This window comes from Lasiosphaeria miniovina (assembly GCF_030549165.1).
Source record: "Lasiosphaeria miniovina strain SMH2392-1A chromosome Unknown B0T26scaffold_6, whole genome shotgun sequence".
In the NCBI taxonomy this organism is placed as follows: Eukaryota; Fungi; Ascomycota; class Sordariomycetes; order Sordariales; family Lasiosphaeriaceae; genus Lasiosphaeria; species Lasiosphaeria miniovina.
This window is the reverse complement of record NW_026848225.1, coordinates 4,364,009-4,385,280: the sequence shown is the minus strand read 5'-3', so window position 1 is coordinate 4,385,280 and position 21,272 is coordinate 4,364,009. Positions and strand designations below refer to the sequence as shown.

Here is a 21,272-nt window from a genome sequence, read left to right as displayed (position 1 = left end):
GTACGAACTACAACACTCCTAGTATTAAATGACTTGAACCTGCGCTATTCTACAGTCTTTTACAAATCCAATGTATAATGTCAACCGAGGACACATAATTAACCAGGAAAGCAATTATAGTGCATATCTTCATCGTAGCCACACCGTGTTGTTTCCTAATTGCTTCTTCCATGTTTGATCGGCATCTGGTTAGACAGGGGGGGAGGACGTCAGCACAGCACAGCATAATAGAGCCGAATTGTGGTGGGAGAACATACCCTGGTTAATCTCGGGCTCGGGAATATCTTTTCGCAGTTCCTTTTTCCGTCGCCAATCAGTGCCCGGAAACCGGCTGTCCCGCTTATCGAGTATCTCGTCGAGGCCGGGGACTTGGTCGGCCGAGGTGATGCTGGTCATGAGCTGAGGCTGGCCGAGCGGAATCTTGTCGCCGCGGTCGACCTGCCACGTGTGGAAGACCTTACCGTACAGGCGAACGACTTCCTCCATCTCGGCGCCCTCAGCCTTCTCCCACGCCGCCATGGGCACCAGTGCCGACGGCTGCGGCATTACAAGCATGCCCGACTTGACTTCGAAGACGTGGCTGTGCCACAGCTTACGCTCGTCGCTGTCCAGCGTCTCGTACAGCTTGGGCGAGATCATGTACTCGATGCCAACGAGCCGTGCGCCGGGTTCGGGGCTGTCGTACAAGAGACATTGCCGGACGTCTGTGTCTCGTTAGTACCTGTAGGCACATGAGAGCAGCCCAAGCAGTGCAGCTAGGTATCAATTACCTTCGGTCAGGTGGCCGCAGTAGTGGTTGGTCTCGACAATGCGATTCGGATCCGAGGCGTATACGTGGAAGGCATTGAGGTGGGCGCAGATGTTCTTGACGGGCGTGAAGTCCTGGTGTTGGGATTATTTTGTTATTTGTTGGCCGTTTACACAGCTGAGGACCCGGCTTGCCTGTGTCAATGCTGCGCCGGTCTCAAGGATGGTGCTCTTGGCGCTGCGCTCGTCGCCGGCCACTTTGGACGCGGCGTACCGGTCCTTTGTATGCATGGCGGCTTCCATTTTCCATTGTTCTTACACGGGACTGGAAGTGCAAGCCAAGGAGAAATATAACGATTAAATGTCCAACTGAGAGTTGCGACAGTTGTGTTTTCGCCATCTGTGTCCGTAATTCAGCAGTCACATCGTAACAATGACGTCACCGTCTGGGCGTTGTAGATCTCCCGTCAGTCGCAAAAGTGCGTGCTGTATGCAATTGCTCCTGGAAGATGCTAAGAGCTCACTATATTGATCAACCTTCTGGGCTTTAGGTACACTACGGTCTACCGGACACCAGAAAGGCACGGCGTCGGGTCTTAAAGGGTATATGAAACTAATTTCGTGAATTCTACAATTATTCCAGGAGCAGTGGTTGGTCTCTAGGCAGCATCTGAGGTAGCATCTGGTGGAGGGCGACCCGGTTTGCTCCAGACCCTGCCAGAAACAATACACGTGCTGTAGAAACAAAATTGACCAGAGGCGATGCGGATCCTCGAGTGGAGAACGGAGTAAACTTGTGGAGCTCCCCACGAAACGCGCTAGCCGCTTTAATTCCAACATTCTGTGTCCGTATCCACTCTGTCATCGCAACTTCTACGGATACAGATACAATATCATCGGTCATCAAACCATCTCCATGTCGAGGGTGTCTTGCTACAGCCCATAAGGACGGCCGACTTTGTTTGTCCCTTCGACAGCCCAGGTTCGCGGCTCGTGGCGGAGCGAGGCGGCCTTGCTAAGCCGACCGCAATGCGTTTTCTCGCCACGAATGCAACTAAGCGCAGCACGAACGGGAAGCCAGGGTCTGCAGGCATTTCCGTGCATTTGATTCTGCCGACAAACCCGAATGACCAGTCCCGTTGCATCACGCCAGCTGCATTTTACAACGGACATATAACAGCGGCCACGAACAAAATGGAGAAAGGCGATAGAAAAGTGAAAGAGAAAGCTCCAGGGATTCAGCGTCTCAGGTTGCGGCTGCAGCTTGCGATTCTGGCTGCTCAGGCCCCGGATTGCCGCTGTCTGGCGGCTCTCCTTGCGCACTAGACCCGATCCGACCCACGATGTAACCTGGCCACTTCGAATGGCTCACGAGCGCCGGGATTTTTCTGACAAGCCTGCACGACCTGTAGTCGGGCCCGGAAGCCTCCATTTGCGCAACCCCCCTACTTTGCGCCATGGCGCGAAACCTCCAGAGCCTCGCAGGGCTTGGCGCTAGAGCTCGACCTTCGACGCCGAAGCTCCAGTTTCATCGCCTCGGGTTAGAAGGGGTTTCCGTGGGGAGCCATCCTCTCCTATGGTGTTGCTACCTATCTCCTAATATATAATACCTGACGTCGCGTTCTTGCAGCTGCATAGCATTGGCGCCTCTCGATCTCGTTATTTTGCATGCCTCTCGACCGCTGCTGCTCCCACCGACACCGGCCTCGCCTCCGTCCCTCCCCGCTCGGGTCCAATGAACAACAGCACCAACCCCAACTCGGACGGCGACGATGGAAACAACGGGGATGTTCTCAACTGGGTTGCCCTCGTGGTGTCGCTAGTCGCTCTTCTCGGCACAGTCGCCCAAGTCCTCCAACAATACTATGCTTCCGCGGCCGGCTACTCCAACTGCGGCGAGTCCGTCATGGGAGAATGGCACAAGACCAAGCACCGCAAGTTCCGCCTATACGAGCTGCGATTCGAGGTGCAATTCGAGACGCCCGTGATCTTCGTGTGCCCCCCGACTAACAAGAAGGGCCCGGTCCTAAAAGAGCCTATACAATACATCGACGGGACAAAGGAGAGTCTCGACAGGACGAGGGCCCTGTTGCCGCAGCAGGAACACGAAAGGCTTTCAATGCAAGATAATGCGGTACACACGGCGGATAATGAGAGGGCGACATGGGTCCTGCTGCTGTCCGAGCTTCAGTCGATGGAGAAGGAGAGCGGTGACTGGCAAGCGATGCATTACAACTCGGCCCCTCCGCGAGGTTCGCGCCCCGACCTGGCAGGCTTCATGAACCATACGCTTGCCGTTGCTGTCCAAGCCAAGAAGCGCAGCTGGGACAACATGCCCCAGGACGTCAAGAAACCCTACGCCACTACGGCCATGTGCCACCTGCTCGAGATCGCCGCCATGATGGGAATTTACTGGCAGGAGTTTGACCGGTCCAAAGACAGGTACCGCGGCGAGGGCAACGGTTACATGCTCACGGGCTCGCACGTGTCGGACCTGGGCATCATGTTTACCTTCCAGATCTCCGGCAAGCACAAGTTCAACGAGAACAGAGTCATCCCCGTCGACGAGGTTAAGGAGCTGTGCTGTGGAGTCGTGTCGACCCTATTCCAGGAGGCAGAGAGTAAAGACAACCGCAGGGTCTTCCCAAACGAAGACCCCAAGGACCTCAGCACGCTTCAGCTTGGCAGCATGGACGAAATTGCCGAGACCATGGTGCTCATAGATTGCAACACCAACACGGCCAACTACTTCCGTTCAGACCGCGACGAGTTCAAGCACGAACATCTGTTCCCGGGTAAGTCCATACGAACTTCTAGGCTCAATCGCCATCTCGGCTAACCACCTTTCCCAGTCCCCTTCGAGCTCATCGGAATGCTTGGCAAGACGCTGCACATCAGGAACACGGCTTTCCGCATGCTTCCCAACCCTACGCCCCTCGTCTGGGACAAAAACGCGTTTAATCTCCGCCGCCTCGTCAAAGAATACCGAACACGGGTCAAGGACAGTGACGTTATTGACCAGACAACGCAGATCCGGGATCTGTTAGAGCAATCTACCAACGTACTGAACGAACTCGAGAGGGACAAAATCTCCAAAGTCCCCGGATATTCCATGCGCCTTCTCGACACGTTGCACAACGCCGTCGACAGATGCGATGTCTACTTGAAGGATTGTCAGCGAGAACTTGTTCAGATGGTCATACGCGAGCACTTCCAAGAGATTCTCAAAATGATAAACAACCCCGAACAGGAGGACGACGAAGACGATGACGAAGACGAGCGACAGGGCGGAGATCAGCAAGATCGAACCGAAAAGTCAAAGCGAGAAAAGACTCGGCATTTTGACGAGCTTAGAGCCACCAGTCCGGAGGAGAGACAGGAAAAGTTCATGGAGATATACTTTTACGTGGTGCTGCATCAAGTTAAGAACCGAGCGGTCCAGTCGTTCAACCGGCGCAAGTCAACCCACTACGCGCCATCAACCCACCATCGCGACCCTTCGGTCGAGAGCACTCACTCGACCGAGTACCTGAAAACCTCGTCAGCGCCAGCCACTCCGTCTTCGATGACGGCCAGACCCGTTTCCCCGCAGATGCCCCCGCTAATGCTGCACGAGACCAGCAGCCAGTCAGTACCGCTGTTACACATCCAGAAGCCCGAAGACAACACCACGCCCCGGTTTTTGGGGAGGATGCTCTTGACCGACAACCTAGACACATTGGCAACCGAAATCTGGTGCACGCTCATCTTTCGCATGCTTTGTTGGCTACTGTTGCATGATTTCCATAGGAAGGACGTGCAACTGCCCAAGAGTGAGCTCCTAGGCAGCCGACTACCCGTTTATATCGCTTGACACAAATGGAAGAACCAGGGCCTAAGCGAGATACCAAACGACATCACCTCTAAATAACCCATTCCTACCGACATATATATATATATATATATAGACAAGATCGAAATTAAAAGGGGCATATTGGGCATACTGGCATGTACAGGAAGAAAAAAAAACCTTACGAATTTATGACAGAGCTTGGGGGGGAGGATACCTAAGTTGTAACTTGATATGGGTTTAGTTTGTATATTTGAACCGAGTAATTACACGTTGGCTTCTTCATAGCACATTTCTTGATGACGCACCTGGATTTCTACTCGATGGGGTTCCTGTCCCATCGTAAGTACGTCGGAGGATGTAGCAAGAACCGTTCGGATATAAAGCATAGCTAGCTAGAGCAAAACCGATAGTAACAAGTTTGCCACTTCCCAGCTTAAGTCAATATTTGGGTTGTTCTTGAGCCCAATTCAAGCCTGACAAGCCAAGCCAGACAAGCCAAGCCAGACAAGCCAAGCCAAAAGATCCTGGAGACAGGAGCCGATCAATGCGGTTCATCACGTCGGCTTGGAGTGCCAGATGGCGGTGGGGCACGCGAGCTGAGTTTTGGTGGCTGGGCCACTTGAGCCCTGATGGCGCATTGGCCCCTCTGGCGGGGTAAGGTACGTACAGTACATTCAGTTGCGCGCGGCCAGCGTGGCAGCCGCCCCTGTAATCGGACGCTTCCGCGGGGCTAGCCTGCCCCACTCCCTCTCGTCTTCGCTGAAGCACTGGACGACTCCCTCCTGCAAGGAAGCCCGACGACAGAACCACCTCCGTCCAATCATGCGGCCAATCTCGAAGGCCAGACGGCTGGCTGCTGGCGGCAGCCCCCCGAACCATTTTGTCTCTGGTATTTCCCGCTCCGAGATGGAATTTGACAGCAAACTCTCGACACCGCCGTGATTCCAGCCTCGTTCTCGCTCGCCGCAACTGTTGGACGAGTCCCATCTGAGCGAGATCCGGATTTGCGATTGCGAAGTCCCACGTCCAACAGAAACGCTACACCGCCTCTTCCGACGCCGATTTCCCGCCTCGGACCAGACACGAACTAACGAACCAAGTTACGACGGGCGGGTTGAAGTTGAACATCTGCGGGCTTCAAGACAGGCGGTTGCCTTAACACCGAGCCGCCAAAATGCCAACCACTGAAATCATCACCATCATCAACAACTCGGGGAAGGTCCTTAGCACGGTAAGCACGCCCCGCATCTCTAGTTCCGTCCGGCCTGCTCCCCACCCCCGCCTACCATTGGTCGGTGGCGGCTTCGCGACGGCTGACAGAGAATCTAGGGCAAGCAACTTGTCGGCATCTTCAAGGAAGCCAAGGCTGCCTACCGAGACAGGCGGGAGGCAATCAAGGCGGAACGCGCCGGCATCCAGCGAGCAAGGACCTTCAACGTGTCACAGCGTGCCCCCACCGATCTGTACGACGACTACTACGAGGAAGAACTCGACCCTGTCTACAACGACCGCCGCCTTCTTCACGACGCCTCCGGCCGCCGAAGGTCGCAGGATGACGACCGCTCCCATGCCTCATCCCACCACAGCCAGCGCTCCCGGCGCTCACATCGCCGGCGCTCCTCCTCCCGCACTCGCCCTGCCCTGACCATTTCGAACCTCCGAACCCACTCGGAAGTGTCGGCCACGCCGCCGTCTGCTGCCCTGAAACAATACCAATCGCCGTATGCCGAGACATCCCCGCGGGACCTGCAGATATCCCGCCTGACACTTCACCGGGCCGCGACCATGCCCCAGCCAGCTGCATCCGAATTCGCGCATGCATCACCCCCGCTGTTGACCAGCGGTGATACAACGCCCGTCTCGACCCCGCGCCAGAGCATGATGGTCCACCGGCCGCGGTCCGAGGCGTCGCTGAAAAAGAAGAAGGAAATTGATATGCACCTCGCATACGGGGATATTCCGCCAGATCTGGCAAGCCGCACAGATCTGGACCCTGTCGACAACGGGCCTGAGACCGAGTCGCAGGAGTCGCAGGCGCTTAATCTGATGGACCGCATTGAAGGCTTCTTGGACGAGGCCCATTGTGTGCAGCACACAGCTAGCGACATGATAGCAAATCTCCAGCAGAACCCCGAGGCGGCGGCGGCTGTCGCACTGACGCTGGCCGAGCTCAGTGCCCTCATCGGCAAGCTGAGTCCAGCATTCCTGGGTATTGTCAAAGGCGGGAGCCCAGCCATCTTTGCGCTGCTGGCTAGCCCGCAGTTCCTGATCGGCACGAGCATTGCTCTCGGAGTCACGGTCGTAATGTTTGGCGGCTGGAAGATTGTGAAGCGGATCCGTGACGCCAACAAGGAGAAGGAGGCAGCGTTCGAAATGCAATCAGGCCTCCCACAACCGGTGCCCGCCGCGCAAGCTCCCACCTCCCCGCCAGAACCATCTGCTGGCAGCTCGGCCAGCTACGAGGAAGCGCTTGTGCTGGAGGAGGAGCTGAGCACAATCGAGACGTGGCGGAGAGGAATCACGCCGTTTGGCGCAGGCGAAGCTGCCGATGTCGAACTGATGAGCGCAGAGGCCGACCGCGCCCTACAGGACAAGTACCGTGATGACGAGGTCGATCCCGACGACTCGGTCTCGCGTAGCGGTAGAAGCACCCGCACACACCGCACGAGAAGACCACACCGCAGCCACCGCAGTAGCCGGCGGCACGACGAGGGCGGGGATGATGTTGAAGTCCCGGAGAGGAAGAGCAGCAAGAACTACACCAAGGGAGATGGTGCCGTGAGCGAGGTTGCCGCCAGCGAGCGCAGCCATCGCAGCCACGGGAGCCACCGCAGCCACGGGAGCTCGGGGTCGCGGTCGTCCAAGCACACGGCCAAGATTGGGCTCAAGGCAATCGAGGACAGCAGCAAGGACGACGAGGAGGCCTCTCCTGACAAGCCCAAGGAGAAGAAGAACAACATGCTTAAACAGCTCTTCAAGAAGATGAAGGACAAGGATGATAAGGAAAAGGAAAGAAGCACCGCCGTGTCTGTCCTGGTATGACAGGGCAAGTGAGGGGGGACAGACAGCTTCTGATCACCCTGTCAGGAATTTAAATCCACCAGTTCTAGGTCGGTTTGGGGTTGGGGGTACTTTGTGTGGCGCGGGGATAAATGAGACGGCCGGGATGATTTTGGATGCATTGAACATAAGCAAATACTGGTGGGGCGTATCCAAGGAACGCAACACGTTAGAACTAGACGGCTGTATATAGCCACAGGCCGGTCATTATCTAGATGACATTGAGAGACGAATTCTTCATGAAAATTGGGATTCGCTGTGATCCCTTGTACCTTGGTAGAAAAGCTCATCTCATCCAGACTCGGCCTGGCCCCCATCCCTGCCACTTCTGGATGACCAACCGGCCTGTGCCTCCTTGTTTTCCCTTTGCTGATGTCATGATTGATCTGGTGAGATGTTCGGCTGGACTTCCATTTTAAGCTTCTGATTTACTAGATCAGGTTTCACAAGCGGCCGCTTGAGGGTTCCGAGGGCATGGAAGAACTCCACGAAGCACGATCTATTGGTTCGTATCTGGTTTCTAATCAACATCACTGTTCCAGCCTACCAGTCGACGGAACGTGCGACGAGACGCCATTTTCAGTCAAGTTTCCTCTTTCATAAGGCCAGGCAAGGAATCGTGCCCCTGCCCCTTGAAACGGTCAGACACTAGCCACAGAGTGACACGGGCACGATCTGGCGCCGGGGTGGATCAATTACTATCATACGTCGAGATTCTGTCTCTGTGACTTGTCCTCGGCTGACCGGTCTGGTTAATAATTGGGTATTCGAGGAGGCCCATTTTTATCAGTACAAATCAAGTAGGGGAACAACAGGGCTAATTTTAACAGTAACACTCGGTTAATGACTACCTTTGCTTACACTCCCGAAATGACTGGGTAACTGGGGGCCGTCACCGTGGTACTGACTCGGCTTAGCTCACACAAGCGGCATCAGTCCGATGGGATCCTCCGATCCTCCGAGTGCTGGTGGTTCGGTTCAGTAATTCTGCCGGCGGCAGCGTGAAGACTGGACGGGGCTGAAATGATAATCACAACAGATGGAGGAGGGGGGGAGGGAAAAAAGGAAAAAAGAAAAAAAAAAGGGAAAAAAGGAGAAAAAGGAGAGAAAAAACAGAAAACAACGCACACAAGCCAGGGTTCCCGGCACAAACTACTTTATCTCGAGGTACTAGGAAAGAAGTGAACATGTACGGCACATTCTGTTGATTTCTGATTTTTATAATGTTGGGCTTACGTGAGGTCCACCTCAAATCCCTCATCTTCCACCCTCCGCCTTCGACCCTCCGCCTTCGACCCTCCACCTTCCAACCTCTACTCTCGGACAGGGAGTATATGGAGATGCTCGGCGAAGAGAAGTTTCATCCCTTCGATCACGACACCAAGAACAAGTTCCGGAAGGCACTGCCGCTGATCAAAGTCTGCCGCTGTAAGTCACGCATTATTACTTTATGCGTGCCTTGTCCGAAGTTTTGATTCAAGGACACCCTAACACGGTCTCGTGTAGAGGTCTCCGCAGAGGTTTCATCCCTCCTCTAAAGCCATGTGTTCTGCCTAGAGGGTGCCAAGCGGAGCTTGGACTGGATTCGTAGCCGCTGGCCGTCTCGTTCGCGTCCATCTTCTGATCGACACTGAGAAGATCAAGGTGTGGGAAAGTGCTTTACGATCCCTTATCAAAAGAGCCGCCAACCTCGAAGAGCTCGAGATTGTCGTATGTCCTTTTTTTACATGGTCAGGTTTCCGGGAGCAGATCTCTTGGGCCGATGACAACCAACCCACACTGCTCAATGCCTCTCTTATTGATCGTAACCGGAACTTCCTCCTCCTCTTCCGTGCACTCTCACAGGCTATTATCGATGGTACTGTTCACTTGCCTTCGCTAGATGCGCACATTCGCACAGAGCCACTCCTTTCAATCATTGGCAGTACATTCCAAGAGTGGGGTGAACTCCGGTACAGCTTCCCAGATCCCGCAATGGTTCTGAGGGCCATGATGGCTCGTGCCAGAGAATGAAATTGTATCACCATACCCTTCCCAAACTCTTAAAACGGTTCTCATGGTTGCCACTCTTGCAGCTTGTTGGCCGCAGCGACCGAAAATGGATGGAGGAGGCTTGCAAAACTTCAGGGATTAAAGTCGTGGCATGTCGTTGTCGCTGTATTATTCATATTGGGGGTTGAGATCACGACAGAGCACTTACATCCTTCAAGATGAGTGGGCTACGTTGAGTAGGCCGTGGGAAACTGTTGAGTTGGTCCACGGGGAGGTTTTATGGCATTAGCTTCCGAAACTCCCCGGCTTGGCTTGCCAGAATATAGGCTCACATCTTGTCAGAAAGAAAGGAGGTTCAGGGACCCTGGCCACCTGACCGTGGCCACTGGCCAGAGCCTACTGTTCTGATACAAGAGCAGTGCTGAGGGAAGTAATGGAGGGCCAACAAGGTAGTTGCAGTGGGCTCTGCACTGTAAACAGAGCCACAACAGCGTTACTAACGCTGGAAAATGAGAATACAGTGGTATTCTGAAGAGTGAAATGGTTTGTTTATTCGCAAACCAGAACCCCAAGGGCATTACAATTAAGCATTTGCGACTAATTCTAGAGTGCCAGTGGAAGTTTACCTAATATAGTCCGCGATCCAACCAAGTTAAATAGAAATATCCCGCTAATACGTCTAAAAAGTGTGATTACACCCTTCACAGTACAGCCTTTCCGAAGTGCCTACTTAAATCGTATAGGTTTCAAGTGGCGGTTGGGGGTGTGGAAAGACCCGTTCTTCCAACGTCTTCGCGACGATACAGAGGAGCTAAATTCCTCCTGCACTAACGTTTAGTGGGCTGCAGTGGGTGAGGTGGGGTGTGCCTAAAGTATCGGGTCTTTGGCGGACGCCTTCAAACGCTCCTGCCTTTCAATGTGGGCTACGGCCGAAGAAAAGGCACCTGTGCCGAGGAGAGTGGATAAGGGGCTAGCCAGCAAAACCTTGCCTGTACAAAATCAGGAAGGTATTTATACGAGGCAGGTGCGGGTTCCATTCCAGTCTTTCCCATTTTTGGTCCCCACGAAAGTGACGAAACCAACCACGACCAACCCTGACAAAATGTCCCACTGGCTTCGACATAAAGGTCGACACAAAGGTCGATAGAAAGGTCGATAGAAAGGTCGATAGAAAGATCGACAGAAAGATCGACAGAAAGGTCGACAGAAAGATCGACAGAAAGGTTGACAGAAAGCTCGACAAGAAGACAGGGAAAGACCGTTATATACCCGAAGGAACCCCCATTGGAGTTGCCTCTTGCTCCCAGGACAGACCTGCCGCCGTATCACAAACATCTGGACCTTGCCGACCCTCTTGCATGCATCAACGCCATCATGACAGCCATCTGCACCGCCGCTGCCGGCTCGCCTACCTCTCAGGTGCCCGCTGTTACCAACGCAGTCGTTACCGTCATTAAAGACGGTGCCTTCTTTGTGGCCGACCGATCAATTGGGGTGGCCCCAACCGCTGTCGCTGCTCCCATTGCCACGGCAATCGACAAAGCTGCCAACAGCTCTGCGACGGCGGCCTTTACCACCACTCAGGAAGAGGCGAGCCACCAGCGTTTTACCATGGGCATTGCCGCCAGTTGCGCTTATCTCGCAACTCATCTCCCGACAAGCACCTACCGACCAGCGCTGTGCGTGGTGGACGTAGTCGCGTCCACGTACAAAGTCCTTGACGGAGAGGTAATGGCAGTCGTGTCGGCCGCATCGGCACCTGCTGTCGCTTCCGCTATCGACAGCGCCGTCACGAGTGTCACCATGGCTGTTGCTGCCGCCGCCGATAGGCCCGGAGGTTGCATGCGGGCCACTGCCAACGCGTACGCTGAGCATGCCTCTCGCATTGCTCGTGTCTTCGTCGATGCCGTCAACGATCTGACCGTCAACGATCTGACCGTCAAATCCTGTTAAGCCCACCTCAACACGATCGCAACACCTTTGTCGCAAATCCCGTCTTGGGCTGAACCAGGGCATCTTCGCTACCCCATACGTCGCCTTTCTCCCAACCATGTTTCACTCCCCCGAAGAAGACTCGACGTCCCCAATCATTCAGCGGCACTCGAGCTAAGGGCTCCAGCCATACTGGGCAAATCGGCATATCGTCCATGAAGCTGTACTTCCCCGTTCTGCATGCTCGAATTCCTGTTCCCTCTAATACCTTCGAGGTTAAGGGTAACACTTCGCTGGAAATTTTACATGAAGTTGACATCATGGCCATGAAAGCTCGGCCTCAGCTGTTCGACGTAATCTCTGGGTCAACGGGACGTGGCACCACTGAGGACGTAGAATCACGCACGTCCAGCCCGAGACCGATGTACCGCCGCCTCCTCACAGCCAGGTCGACATCCGTAGGGGCATACCACCGATGTCAAGCTCAGGCCGACCTTCGACCAGAGCTCTCCCCTTCATATAGCCGTCAAACAAGCACTGTGTTCGAAAACGGACAGTGCCCTGGAGCTGCCACAGGAGCGTAACCGCCACGTTAGCGTCGACTTCACATTTCTCAAGAGTGGTAACATGTCAAACTACGGGCTTGGGTTGCTACCCACAACCACCCCCTCGCAGCGTCTCTCTTCTGGGGTTAACTGCCCTCTACTTGGTCAACCAAATCACGCTGCGGACGGAGCTTAGTAAACAAGTTCTAAGTCGCTATGGCCCGGACATAATTTGAGTTTTAGCTCAACGTCTCAACCCGCCCGCTATCTCCGATTTCCACTAGAGTAGTTGCGAAAGGATACATTATAACGTCGATTATTATCCTATATTCCATCGTTCGTTCGTGGCTTAAAGGTCCTGCGCAGCGTAGCTACTAAGTCAAGTATATCAAGCAAGTAACAAGTAACAAGTCAAGTAAGCAAGTCAAGTTTGAGGGCCCGAATACTTGTTCCACTTGATAAGTAACAAGTATTTGAGGCTGTTCAGACCCCGGAAAAATAAGTTAATCCGGTTCCGTTGGTGGTTTGGTTGACCCTGGCTCGTGTCCACAGCCCCGGTCACCAACCTTGACAACAACCCTATTTAGGGTTAGTGTCGGCGCGCATGGCAGTTACTGTAGGAAAACAAGCCCGCAAGCCCACGCGTCTTGACTGTGGATCCGATGCATGCTGCCGTGCGATCCAGAGCATCAACCGGCCGACCAAGCTACTCGACGCCCTCCTCCCCGAGCCCCCGATATAATCCTCGACAATGCCCTCAACCCAAGACCGTTCCCGACGCTCAACATCTTCGGCTTTTAGTGCCCTCTCCGGCCGACGTAAAAGCCTCGCTACACAAGTCGAAGAAGCCCTCGCGAGTGCCTCCCCAAACGATGACGATGTTAAGGATCTCTACAAGATTTCCTGGGACAACCGCCGATTTGTCCTTGAATCTTTAATCTACAAAAAGACATCGCGAGGTCGAAGGAGCTGGATTAAACATCATGGATGGTTTCTGGTCGAGCTGGGCCCACGAGATACCCCCAAGCCAGCCGTTGTCTGGGCATGCAGCCGTTGCGATGCATTCAGAAAGGGTCGGTTCTTCCTGGTCCAAGCCACCACATCAGTCACCGACCATTTGGTGAAGATTCATAATCTCGAGCCGGGTCAGGATGACCAGGAAGAACCGGCTTCGGTCATGGATCTTCAGGTTGCTGCTGCCAGCAAACGGAAGGCATCTGATCCAATCCCTGCCGCCAGGATCAACAAGATACGCCAACTGGCGGTTGGTTTCATGGTCAACGCCGATCTTCCTTTTACCATCTTTACCGACCCGTTCTTCCAAGCGATACTGGCAAATCTGAATGCTCCTGTAGCTGCAGATGTGCCGTGGAGCAAGGGCACGATGGTCCACGACCTCAAGGACATCTTTGGCCTCAACAAGGGCATCATCACGAAAGAGATCCGGGCTGCTAGATCCTCCATCAACTTCAGTTTTGACCTCTGGACCTCTCCAAACAACCTAGCATTCATTGCCATCTTCGTTCACTTTCTGAACCTCCAGCATCAACGCTGCCATCGGCTGGTTGCGTTCAGGCATCACTCTGGCCGGCACAGCGACAAGGCTCTTGCCATGACCATCGAGGAGGTTATACGGGACTGGGGCTTTCAAGAGCAAATTGGGATGGCAATCTGTGACAATGCATCAAATAACGATGCTTGTTTGCAAGCCCTCTATCCGAAGCTCTTGGGCCCACGATCTGAGAATGCCATCAAGGCCCGAAGGATGCGATGCTGGGGACATATCTTGAATCTGACAGCCAAGGCTTTCTTATTCGAGACTGAGGCTGATGCCTTTGAGCTGCAGTCGGAAAGGTTCCATCTGCTGGGGCAACAAGAGGAAGATTTACAACATTGGCGACGCAAGGGCCCTGTTGGCAAGCTTCACAATATCGTGAAATTTATCCGGGCATCGCCACAACGCATAGAGGCATTCAGCAAGATACTGAATGGTCGTCCGGCTGAGGAGAGTGATCTTGACGATCTGGAGATCTTCACATCGCCGGAGGCCTCATCCAAGGACCTGAAGCTCGTCCAGAACAACGCCACACGTTGGAATTCGACCCATCTAATGATCCGACGGGCTTGGAGACTCCATGGGCAGATCCAGGCCTATCTAACAGCAGTCGACATCCATCCAGAGGCTCACGGAAATGCGAGGCTTTCAGCAGAGGATCGATTGACCCCTGACGATTGGCGTTTGCTCGGGGAGCTTCAGCAAGTGCTTGAGCCGATCCATTGCTTCACATTATAGGCCGAGGGTAACAACGGAGCCCTCTGGATGGTATTGATGCAAATGGAATGGCTCCTGGATCATTTCGAAATGCTGAAGACTCGGTATGACACAGTCACTGCCGAGATAGTACGGGATTCAGTCGATGCCGGTCACAATATCCCTCTTGACCCAGCTCTGTTCCCAGCTGCCGATTCTCTTGAGCCGAGATATGCCCAACGGCATCGCGATCGGTCAAACCGACGCCGCACCAGGGCTGCTGTTGCTGCCGAAACCGCTGCTGCTGCCGTCCCAACAAGCCGATTCGACGAACATGCTTTGCCCGGGCATGTGAGGGATGACTACATTACCCTCTCTGACCAAGATGCTCGGGTCATGGGCGTTAATCACCAAGCTTACATGCGCATCTCCATCAACAGCGCATGGGTCAAGCTCAACGAGTACTATACGGTTATCGGAGAGTCACCTCTTTTTGCAGCAGCTGTGATATTGAACCCTAGATACGGGCTCAAGTGGCTGCAACGAAAATGGACCCTTGCTGAGCAGCTATTGTGGTTGAGTGATGCCACGGAAGGGCTCACATCGTTCTTGGATCGCGACTATCCAGGCCACGGACACGATGATTTCCGGGCTTCTCCCATGAGGGCATCACAGCGGCATCAGCAACCAAATTCAGATCTGTATCGGGACTGGGCAGATGCAGATGATGATCCCTGTACAGAAACAGCAAACGAGCTTGGGCAGTATCTTGAGATACAGCCTGACAAGAACATCAAGGATCCAATAGATTGGTGGGTGGCTAGGAAACAGAGCTTTCCACGGCTTAGCCGGTTGGCCTTGGATCTTCTAGCTATGCCAGCCATGGCAGATCACTGCGAGCGGCAGTTCAGTCAAGCCAAATTGTCAGTATCTACACAGCGGTGCCGTCTCCAGCCTCAAACGCTTGAGATATTGCAGCTGCTACGAAATTGGGTCAAGCAGGGTGGCATCACGCTAGGAGGCGTTGAATTAGGGAAATCGTGAATTGAGCAGATCTGGGCTTGTTTGGGGAATGAGGGATTGAGGGGCTAGATTGAGGTTGTGTAGGTTTTGATGTAGGGCCAGTATAGCATTTTGCGGGTTTTTGTAGTGTGTGGGTAAAAATGAGGCTGTTCACAACACCAAAAAATTGCGTCGTGATAATTTTTGGGTGGGGTGCCAAGCCTCAGCCACCGATGCCAAGCACTTGATAACCACTTGCAAGTGTCAAGTATGGGATGGGTCCTATCAAGCAAGTCAAGTATGGCCCTTCACTTGACTTGCTTGACTTATTAGCTTCGCTGGTCCTGCGCCGTACGCCCAACCGTTACATCTCCCCAATCACAGGACTTAATCGTCGTCCCCGCTATGTGTCTGACCACCTTTGCGCGACTTGATTGGCCAGTCCGGCGATTATAAAGCAGAGAATAGGAAGGCTAAGATAGTGTGATAAAGAAAGCGATTTGGTTGGATGGGAGGTGATGGCCCAAAAGCTCTGTTTTCTGGGATGCGGGTGCGATGGCCGGAAATCTGATATAGCAAAAGAAGAGTAAGAATACTCTCCAGACCAGACCCCTTTCTAGTTCTTTAGACTTATTTAGAGGCAGTTATAGCAATCGCAGGTAGAGACTTGAAAGATTAGTCCCTACTTTAGTATGCCCATATCCGCCCCACATTACTCACATCAAACACATCCTTTGTCCTATTTCCTTTGAAGTCCTTTGTCGGCGGAAGTCGGAGTGTTTGCAGGGGGCAAAGGCGCGAGACCTGGAGGGCAGAGGCTAACTTAAGCCCCTAGCGGACAGGTGAGCAACACGAGAAACAAAAAGAGGTAGAGATGAAACTGTTCGCCCCCATAAGAATGGGGACCTATTTTGGCCATCTTGATATAAGGGCCTAATTCTGGGCCCACTCTGCTAGAGTTAAAGGAACCCCAGCATGCTTTGGAGCAGCCTGCCGGAAATAGTAATTAAGGTAAATAAAGCTGAGCAAGCCTGAGTAAACCCTGAGCAAAGACTGAGCCAGGCCTGAGCCAGAGTGAGCAATGTCACGTGGGCGAGGTACGAAAATGGAAATTTCGTGTGCCCAGATTCGTCTCACAACAGGCAGTTGACGGGAAAATAGGCGCACGAAGAGGCACCTTCCCACATACCGGAGTATGGGATTAGAACTCGGCACGATAGCGGGTCATAGGCCCATAGTTACAGAAGCCAAGCCCCCGCGCGTTGCTCTACATTGAAGACCTTGAATCCGTGCGACTTGGCGCATGTTGGAAATGCTGACTCGGTGACTTTGCTACCGAGTCAATGATTCGCCAGTTTCCAAAACGCGGGAAACGGGGCTTTTTCTGAGCGTCTGACAGAAAAGGGTTACGCCGAGTCGTTCTGCAACCATACCGGCTAATATCATGAACCTCCTCCTAGGTAGTTGCACACATATACCCGGCGCATTACATGACGTGGCGTCGACCGCTTTGCTTTCGTCATCGAGAATGCTTCACATTACGCACCCCGCACGCGGCTCGAGAAGACCCTAGACCTGCCGCCAACGAAATACCAACATCTTTCCAATACCATGAGCCAATTCGTCCCACCCTCTGCTGGGGACGCAGGCAGGCCTCGACAGCCGTTCTATCCGCACCGCAGGTGGTGGAAACAGGCCGTTGCGCTGCTTTTCCTGTGTCTCGTGCTGAACTATCTGCTCCTCGCCCCAAACTTTGGCTTCGTGCTTCCTCACGTTGACCAAAGGGGCTATCGAGTGCCGGGGTTTTCAGCAAACCATGACAGCCACGTCTTGCCTCCCCCTCGTGTTCTGAACTCACCCGGCCTCAGTGAGAATGAGTGCAAAGCCGCGTTCCCGGGCCTCACAAAAGACATTGATAATCACGTCAAGCTCGGTCCATTTGTGATGACTGATCGCTCGGCCGGGTTGATTGAGGTCAGGGTGAAAGACAGACAGGTGAGTCTTCCGCTTCGACTGGGTGGGTCACCAGCAATTCCAAACAGGCAAGAATTTGACACCTCGGTGGGACACAGTTGTTTGTCCTTCGTTCCGGCAGCGATCTCACCCCAGAGTTGCTCGATGTAAGTCCGCGATCCACATTACGGGATCCATTATTGATAGGCCGATGCATTCCAGGCCCGGTCTGCCACGTTACAGCAAATCTACCGCGCCATCATCACCTCGCCCAGCCCCCTGCCCGAGACTGTCGTCACCATCAACGTGCATGACCAGCCGTTCGGGGCCGCCTGGTCATACTCTCGCCCAGCATACGCCGTGCCCAGCGCCGGCGCGGCGCCCATAACGCGCGCCTTCTTAATGCCGCACTTCTCCTTCTGGGCCTGGCCACAGCCCTTCATCGGGTCCCTACCCCGCGCAGCCGCAGCCATCGACGCCATCGAGGCATCACTGCCGTTCTCCCAGAAGGACGCTCGCCTCGTGTGGCGCGGCACCGTTGGATTCAACAGCGCGCACCACCCGACCCTGCGCGAGGACTTGACCAAGGCGGCTCATGGCAAGCCGTGGGCCGACGTCGAGGCTCTGCGCTGGGACCAAGGGGAAGGCGGCGCCAACGGGACGGCCATGCCGTCCAACGCCCTCATGGTCGAGGACTTTTGCCGCCACAAGTACGTGCTGCACACCGAGGGCGTCACGTACAGCGGCCGTCTGCCGTTCTTGCAGATGTGCCGGTCCGTGCTGCTCACGCCGCCGCTCGCCTGGCTGCAGCACACGACCCACCTAGTGCGCCCCCTGTTTTCGGCAGATCTCGGCTTGGAGGGTGGTGCTGGTGGATCGAAGTCGTCGGAAACGCCTGCGCCACGGTGGACGCCATCTGGGGGCGAGAGCACGGCGTGGCCGAAGCACTTCACGCCGGGCGAGGCGAATGCGGTGTTTGTGTCGCCCGACTGGTCGGATCTGGAGGCGACAGTGGCATGGCTGGAGCGGCATCCAGATGTTGCCGAGGGGATCGCTGAGAGGCAGAGGGACCTGTTTGTCGGTGGCGGATATTTCAGTCTCGCGGCCGAGACGTGCTACTGGCGGGCACTGGTCAGGGGCTGGAGCACGGTGGTGGGGGCCAGGACGCTCGGGGAAGGTGGCGGCATGGAGGAACGCGCAGTGAGGTGGGAGGAATTCGTGTTGCGTCCTAGGTGATTGATCGTCTAATTAGACGGAAGGTGTGATATCCCGCCAAGTTCAAGGCGATGGACACAATATATTACTACTCAGAATATACTAGGTGCTAGAGAAGTGGTAGGACATTTAACATGTTAGATACTACTTGGTCTTCTCCTCGGCCCACTTGCTCTTCACAAAGTCGGCGCAGCGTTCTGCAACCATGACGGTCGGTGCCATGGTATGCGCGCTGGGAATCTGAGGGAAGACGCTCGCGTCAGCCACGCGCAAATTCTCAAAGCCGTGGACCATCAACCGCTGGTCGACAACGCCATCTGTGGCATCAAGCGACATGCGGCACGTGCAGCTGAAGTGGAAGCTCGACACGCACACGCGCTTCGCATATTCGTCTATCTCTGTGTCGGACACTGTCTGCCAGCTCCGCCTTTGCTGCTGCTCGTGTTCTCGAGACTTCTCGCGTGTAACGGCAGCCTTCTGCAGCGGCGCCTGCCCGACAGCCAGAGGCGGCACTGGGACACCCGGGGCGGGCGATATGTCGGGCTTGGCCTTACCCCCGCCCGACCACCAACTTTTACCCTTGTTTGGCTGACAGATGGAGTCGAACCAGTCCAAGTCCATACCAGGGGCAAAGATCAGTGGTGCTGGGTGTGGATAATCACAATTGTTGGCGAACTCGTCGGCGAGACGCATGGAGAAGCGTGTCGCTTTGCGCATGGGCACGAGGTCGCGCTGGTCAGTCAACATGGGGTAGTTCGTCTTTGGGTGATCCTGCGGGTCGGTTGATGCCAGCTCGACGCGGCCACGGGAGAAGGGCTGAACAAGGGTCGAGTACCATCCAAAGAGGACCCTTCCAGGAACAGACTCGGCGAGACAGTTAACGGGGATGACCATGACCTCCACGTCCGGTACGTTGCGGGGCATGGAAGGATCTAATGTGCTATTCCCTTCGTCGTCCGTGCTCCGCACAGTCATCGTCTGTTCGTCCAACGCCGTGGTGCGAACGAAGATGCTCCGTGCAGTTGTGCCGATTGCGAGCAGGCCGGTTCCAAAAAGAATATAGAGGATCAAGTTCCAGAAGAAGACCAGTCCGTTTTCCAGCGTGTGTAGCGTGTGCTTCCGTGGAAGCTGCATCAAGACTGGAAAGGAGGCGTGGTCGGACAGGTTTCTCCCCACCGCATCGAGTTCGCGCACGGCGGGGATATTAAACTGTTCGAGTTGATCCCTTGGTCCAATGCCGCTGGTTTAATACGTCAGGAACAAAATATCCAACAGGTCCAATATGAAAAGAAAAAGAAAAAGAAAAAGAGAAAGAAAAAGGCCCGAGACTTTCTCACCTCAGCATGAGCAGCTGCGGGGTGCAGACAGAGCCGCTGCAAACAATGACCTCCCGCCGAGCGTTGACCACAAAATCGCGGGACCCATTTCCTGGCCCAACATTTCTGATCTTGACAGCCCCAACCCGGGTGCCGTCTTGGTTAGCCACAAGTTTTGAGGCGACGACGCCCGTGCAAACTGTCAGGTGAGACTTCCTCTCGGTAGCGACGCGACGGTTGAGCCAAGCTTCGTAGGCAGAGACGCGGACGCCCTTTGCATTGACCGTCTGGTCCAGATGGAAGTAGCCCTGGGCGCTGGCGCTGGGGTCGTTCATGTCTTGGTGGACGGGCAGGTCCACAGCGCGGGCAGCTCGCTCGACGTATGGGATGCAGCCGAGCAGGGTGTCGGCTTGCTTGTTCTCGATGGGCCCGTCATGGCCGCGGTGGGCCGCGTGCGGGTGGGCAACGGCGCGCTCGCTTTTGCGGAAGTAAGGCTCCACCTTGTCCCAGCTCCAGTCGGCCAGGCCAAAGTCGTGGGCCCAGTGGTTGTATCCGCCGGGGAGGCCGCGGGTTAGGAGCATGGCGTTGATGCGCGAGGCGCCGCCGACGGCTTCGGCGGTCCACATACGGGCTCTCCGGCCGCCAACCTCACTGATCGGCTCCGAGAGGCGCGCGACGACCTGCAGTAGGGGGAACTCGAAGTTTTGAGAGAGCAGTGGCATGCGGCTGAGGAAGTTGTCCTTGACGTGGCCCTTCTCGAGCACCAGTACAGACACGGACGCGTCTTCGGACAGACGCGACGCGACAACACATCCAGCGGTGCCGCCTGATTGCCGCCAATCGGGTTAGAGGATTGCCAATGATAGATTCCAATATAAAGAAAAGGAATGGCATTAGTCACCTCCAACGATGATGTAGTCAAACGTCTGGCCATCGACCTCGGCGGCGCGCACCTCTGGATACGACGACGAAAAGGGCCACATTGTCGAATTGTCGAATTGTTTCGTCGCTACTCCGTAATGTTGATTGACAAAATCACAGCCGGAAGGCCTTGTTGAGAGGAAAAGATAAGCAGCACCTCTCGGCACGGCGCTGAGTCATCTCTATCACCAGCCCTTGTCGTCGTCCGATTTATATCCACAGGCTGTGATAATTTCCCGTGCACCCCGAAACGGCAACAACAGACCGAGGTGAAAGCAAGCTGGGTACTCGCGTGGCTCGTAAAAATTAAAGTCGCATGCAGGGTTAGGGTTTCCAGGGCCCGCACGCTTACGTGAGTAGCCCGCGAATCGATTCTCGTCCCAATCCCTGCAAGCGAGCAAAGTCAAGTTTTTGTCTTCCCACATTTGAGAAGAATGCATCTCGAAAAAGCAACTTTCCACCAAATCACTTTTTAATAGCTACTCTGGTTGATATGCAAGCAACAA

At 54.7% G+C, this 21,272-nt stretch overlaps 7 protein-coding genes across 7 annotated transcripts; 4 read left to right on the top strand and 3 right to left on the bottom strand.

The window, feature by feature from the left end:
* Window positions 1–129: 129 nt before the first annotated feature.
* Window positions 130–1,050, bottom strand: B0T26DRAFT_652688 (uncharacterized protein; the record flags this gene model as incomplete). Its single annotated transcript, XM_060438389.1, has 4 exons — window positions 130–185; window positions 258–710; window positions 771–882; window positions 934–1,050. The coding sequence occupies 4 exons, from the start codon at window positions 1,048–1,050 to the stop codon at window positions 130–132; spliced, it is 738 nt and encodes a 245-aa protein (XP_060293608.1).
* B0T26DRAFT_435508 (uncharacterized protein) lies at window positions 899–1,681 on the bottom strand. The gene has a single exon (XM_060435009.1). It carries the CDS (start codon window positions 1,585–1,587, stop codon window positions 1,168–1,170), a length of 420 nt encoding a protein of 139 aa, XP_060293607.1. The 5' UTR covers window positions 1,588–1,681; the 3' UTR covers window positions 899–1,167.
* An 801-nt stretch (window positions 1,682–2,482) lies between these two features.
* Window positions 2,483–4,600, top strand: B0T26DRAFT_679596 (uncharacterized protein; the record flags this gene model as incomplete). The annotated part of the gene is made up of 2 exons (XM_060440373.1): window positions 2,483–3,542; window positions 3,600–4,600. The coding sequence occupies 2 exons, from the start codon at window positions 2,483–2,485 to the stop codon at window positions 4,598–4,600; spliced, it is 2,061 nt and encodes a 686-aa protein (XP_060293606.1).
* A 1,153-nt stretch (window positions 4,601–5,753) lies between these two features.
* B0T26DRAFT_679595 (uncharacterized protein) lies at window positions 5,754–7,621 on the top strand (the record flags this gene model as incomplete). Its single annotated transcript, XM_060440372.1, has 2 exons — window positions 5,754–5,810; window positions 5,909–7,621. The coding sequence occupies 2 exons, from the start codon at window positions 5,754–5,756 to the stop codon at window positions 7,619–7,621; spliced, it is 1,770 nt and encodes a 589-aa protein (XP_060293605.1).
* Window positions 7,622–8,862: 1,241 nt separating this feature from the next.
* B0T26DRAFT_755381 (uncharacterized protein) lies at window positions 8,863–11,584 on the top strand (the record flags this gene model as incomplete). Its single annotated transcript, XM_060445955.1, has 4 exons — window positions 8,863–9,067; window positions 9,231–9,349; window positions 10,759–10,891; window positions 10,944–11,584. The coding sequence occupies 4 exons, from the start codon at window positions 8,863–8,865 to the stop codon at window positions 11,582–11,584; spliced, it is 1,098 nt and encodes a 365-aa protein (XP_060293604.1).
* A 5,388-nt stretch (window positions 11,585–16,972) lies between these two features.
* Window positions 16,973–18,550, top strand: B0T26DRAFT_653216 (uncharacterized protein; the record flags this gene model as incomplete). Its single annotated transcript, XM_060438438.1, has 2 exons — window positions 16,973–17,422; window positions 17,522–18,550. The coding sequence occupies 2 exons, from the start codon at window positions 16,973–16,975 to the stop codon at window positions 18,548–18,550; spliced, it is 1,479 nt and encodes a 492-aa protein (XP_060293603.1).
* A 123-nt stretch (window positions 18,551–18,673) lies between these two features.
* B0T26DRAFT_743389 (uncharacterized protein) lies at window positions 18,674–20,828 on the bottom strand (the record flags this gene model as incomplete). Its single annotated transcript, XM_060444251.1, has 3 exons — window positions 18,674–19,769; window positions 19,867–20,671; window positions 20,747–20,828. The coding sequence occupies 3 exons, from the start codon at window positions 20,826–20,828 to the stop codon at window positions 18,674–18,676; spliced, it is 1,983 nt and encodes a 660-aa protein (XP_060293602.1).
* Between the last annotated feature and the right edge of the window lie 444 nt (window positions 20,829–21,272).

Excerpts from the sequence above, each read along its gene's own strand:
- B0T26DRAFT_435508 (XM_060435009.1), bottom strand. The coding sequence starts at position 1,587 with ATGTTGGAATTAAAGCGGCTAGCGCGTTTCGTGGGGAGCTCCACAAGT.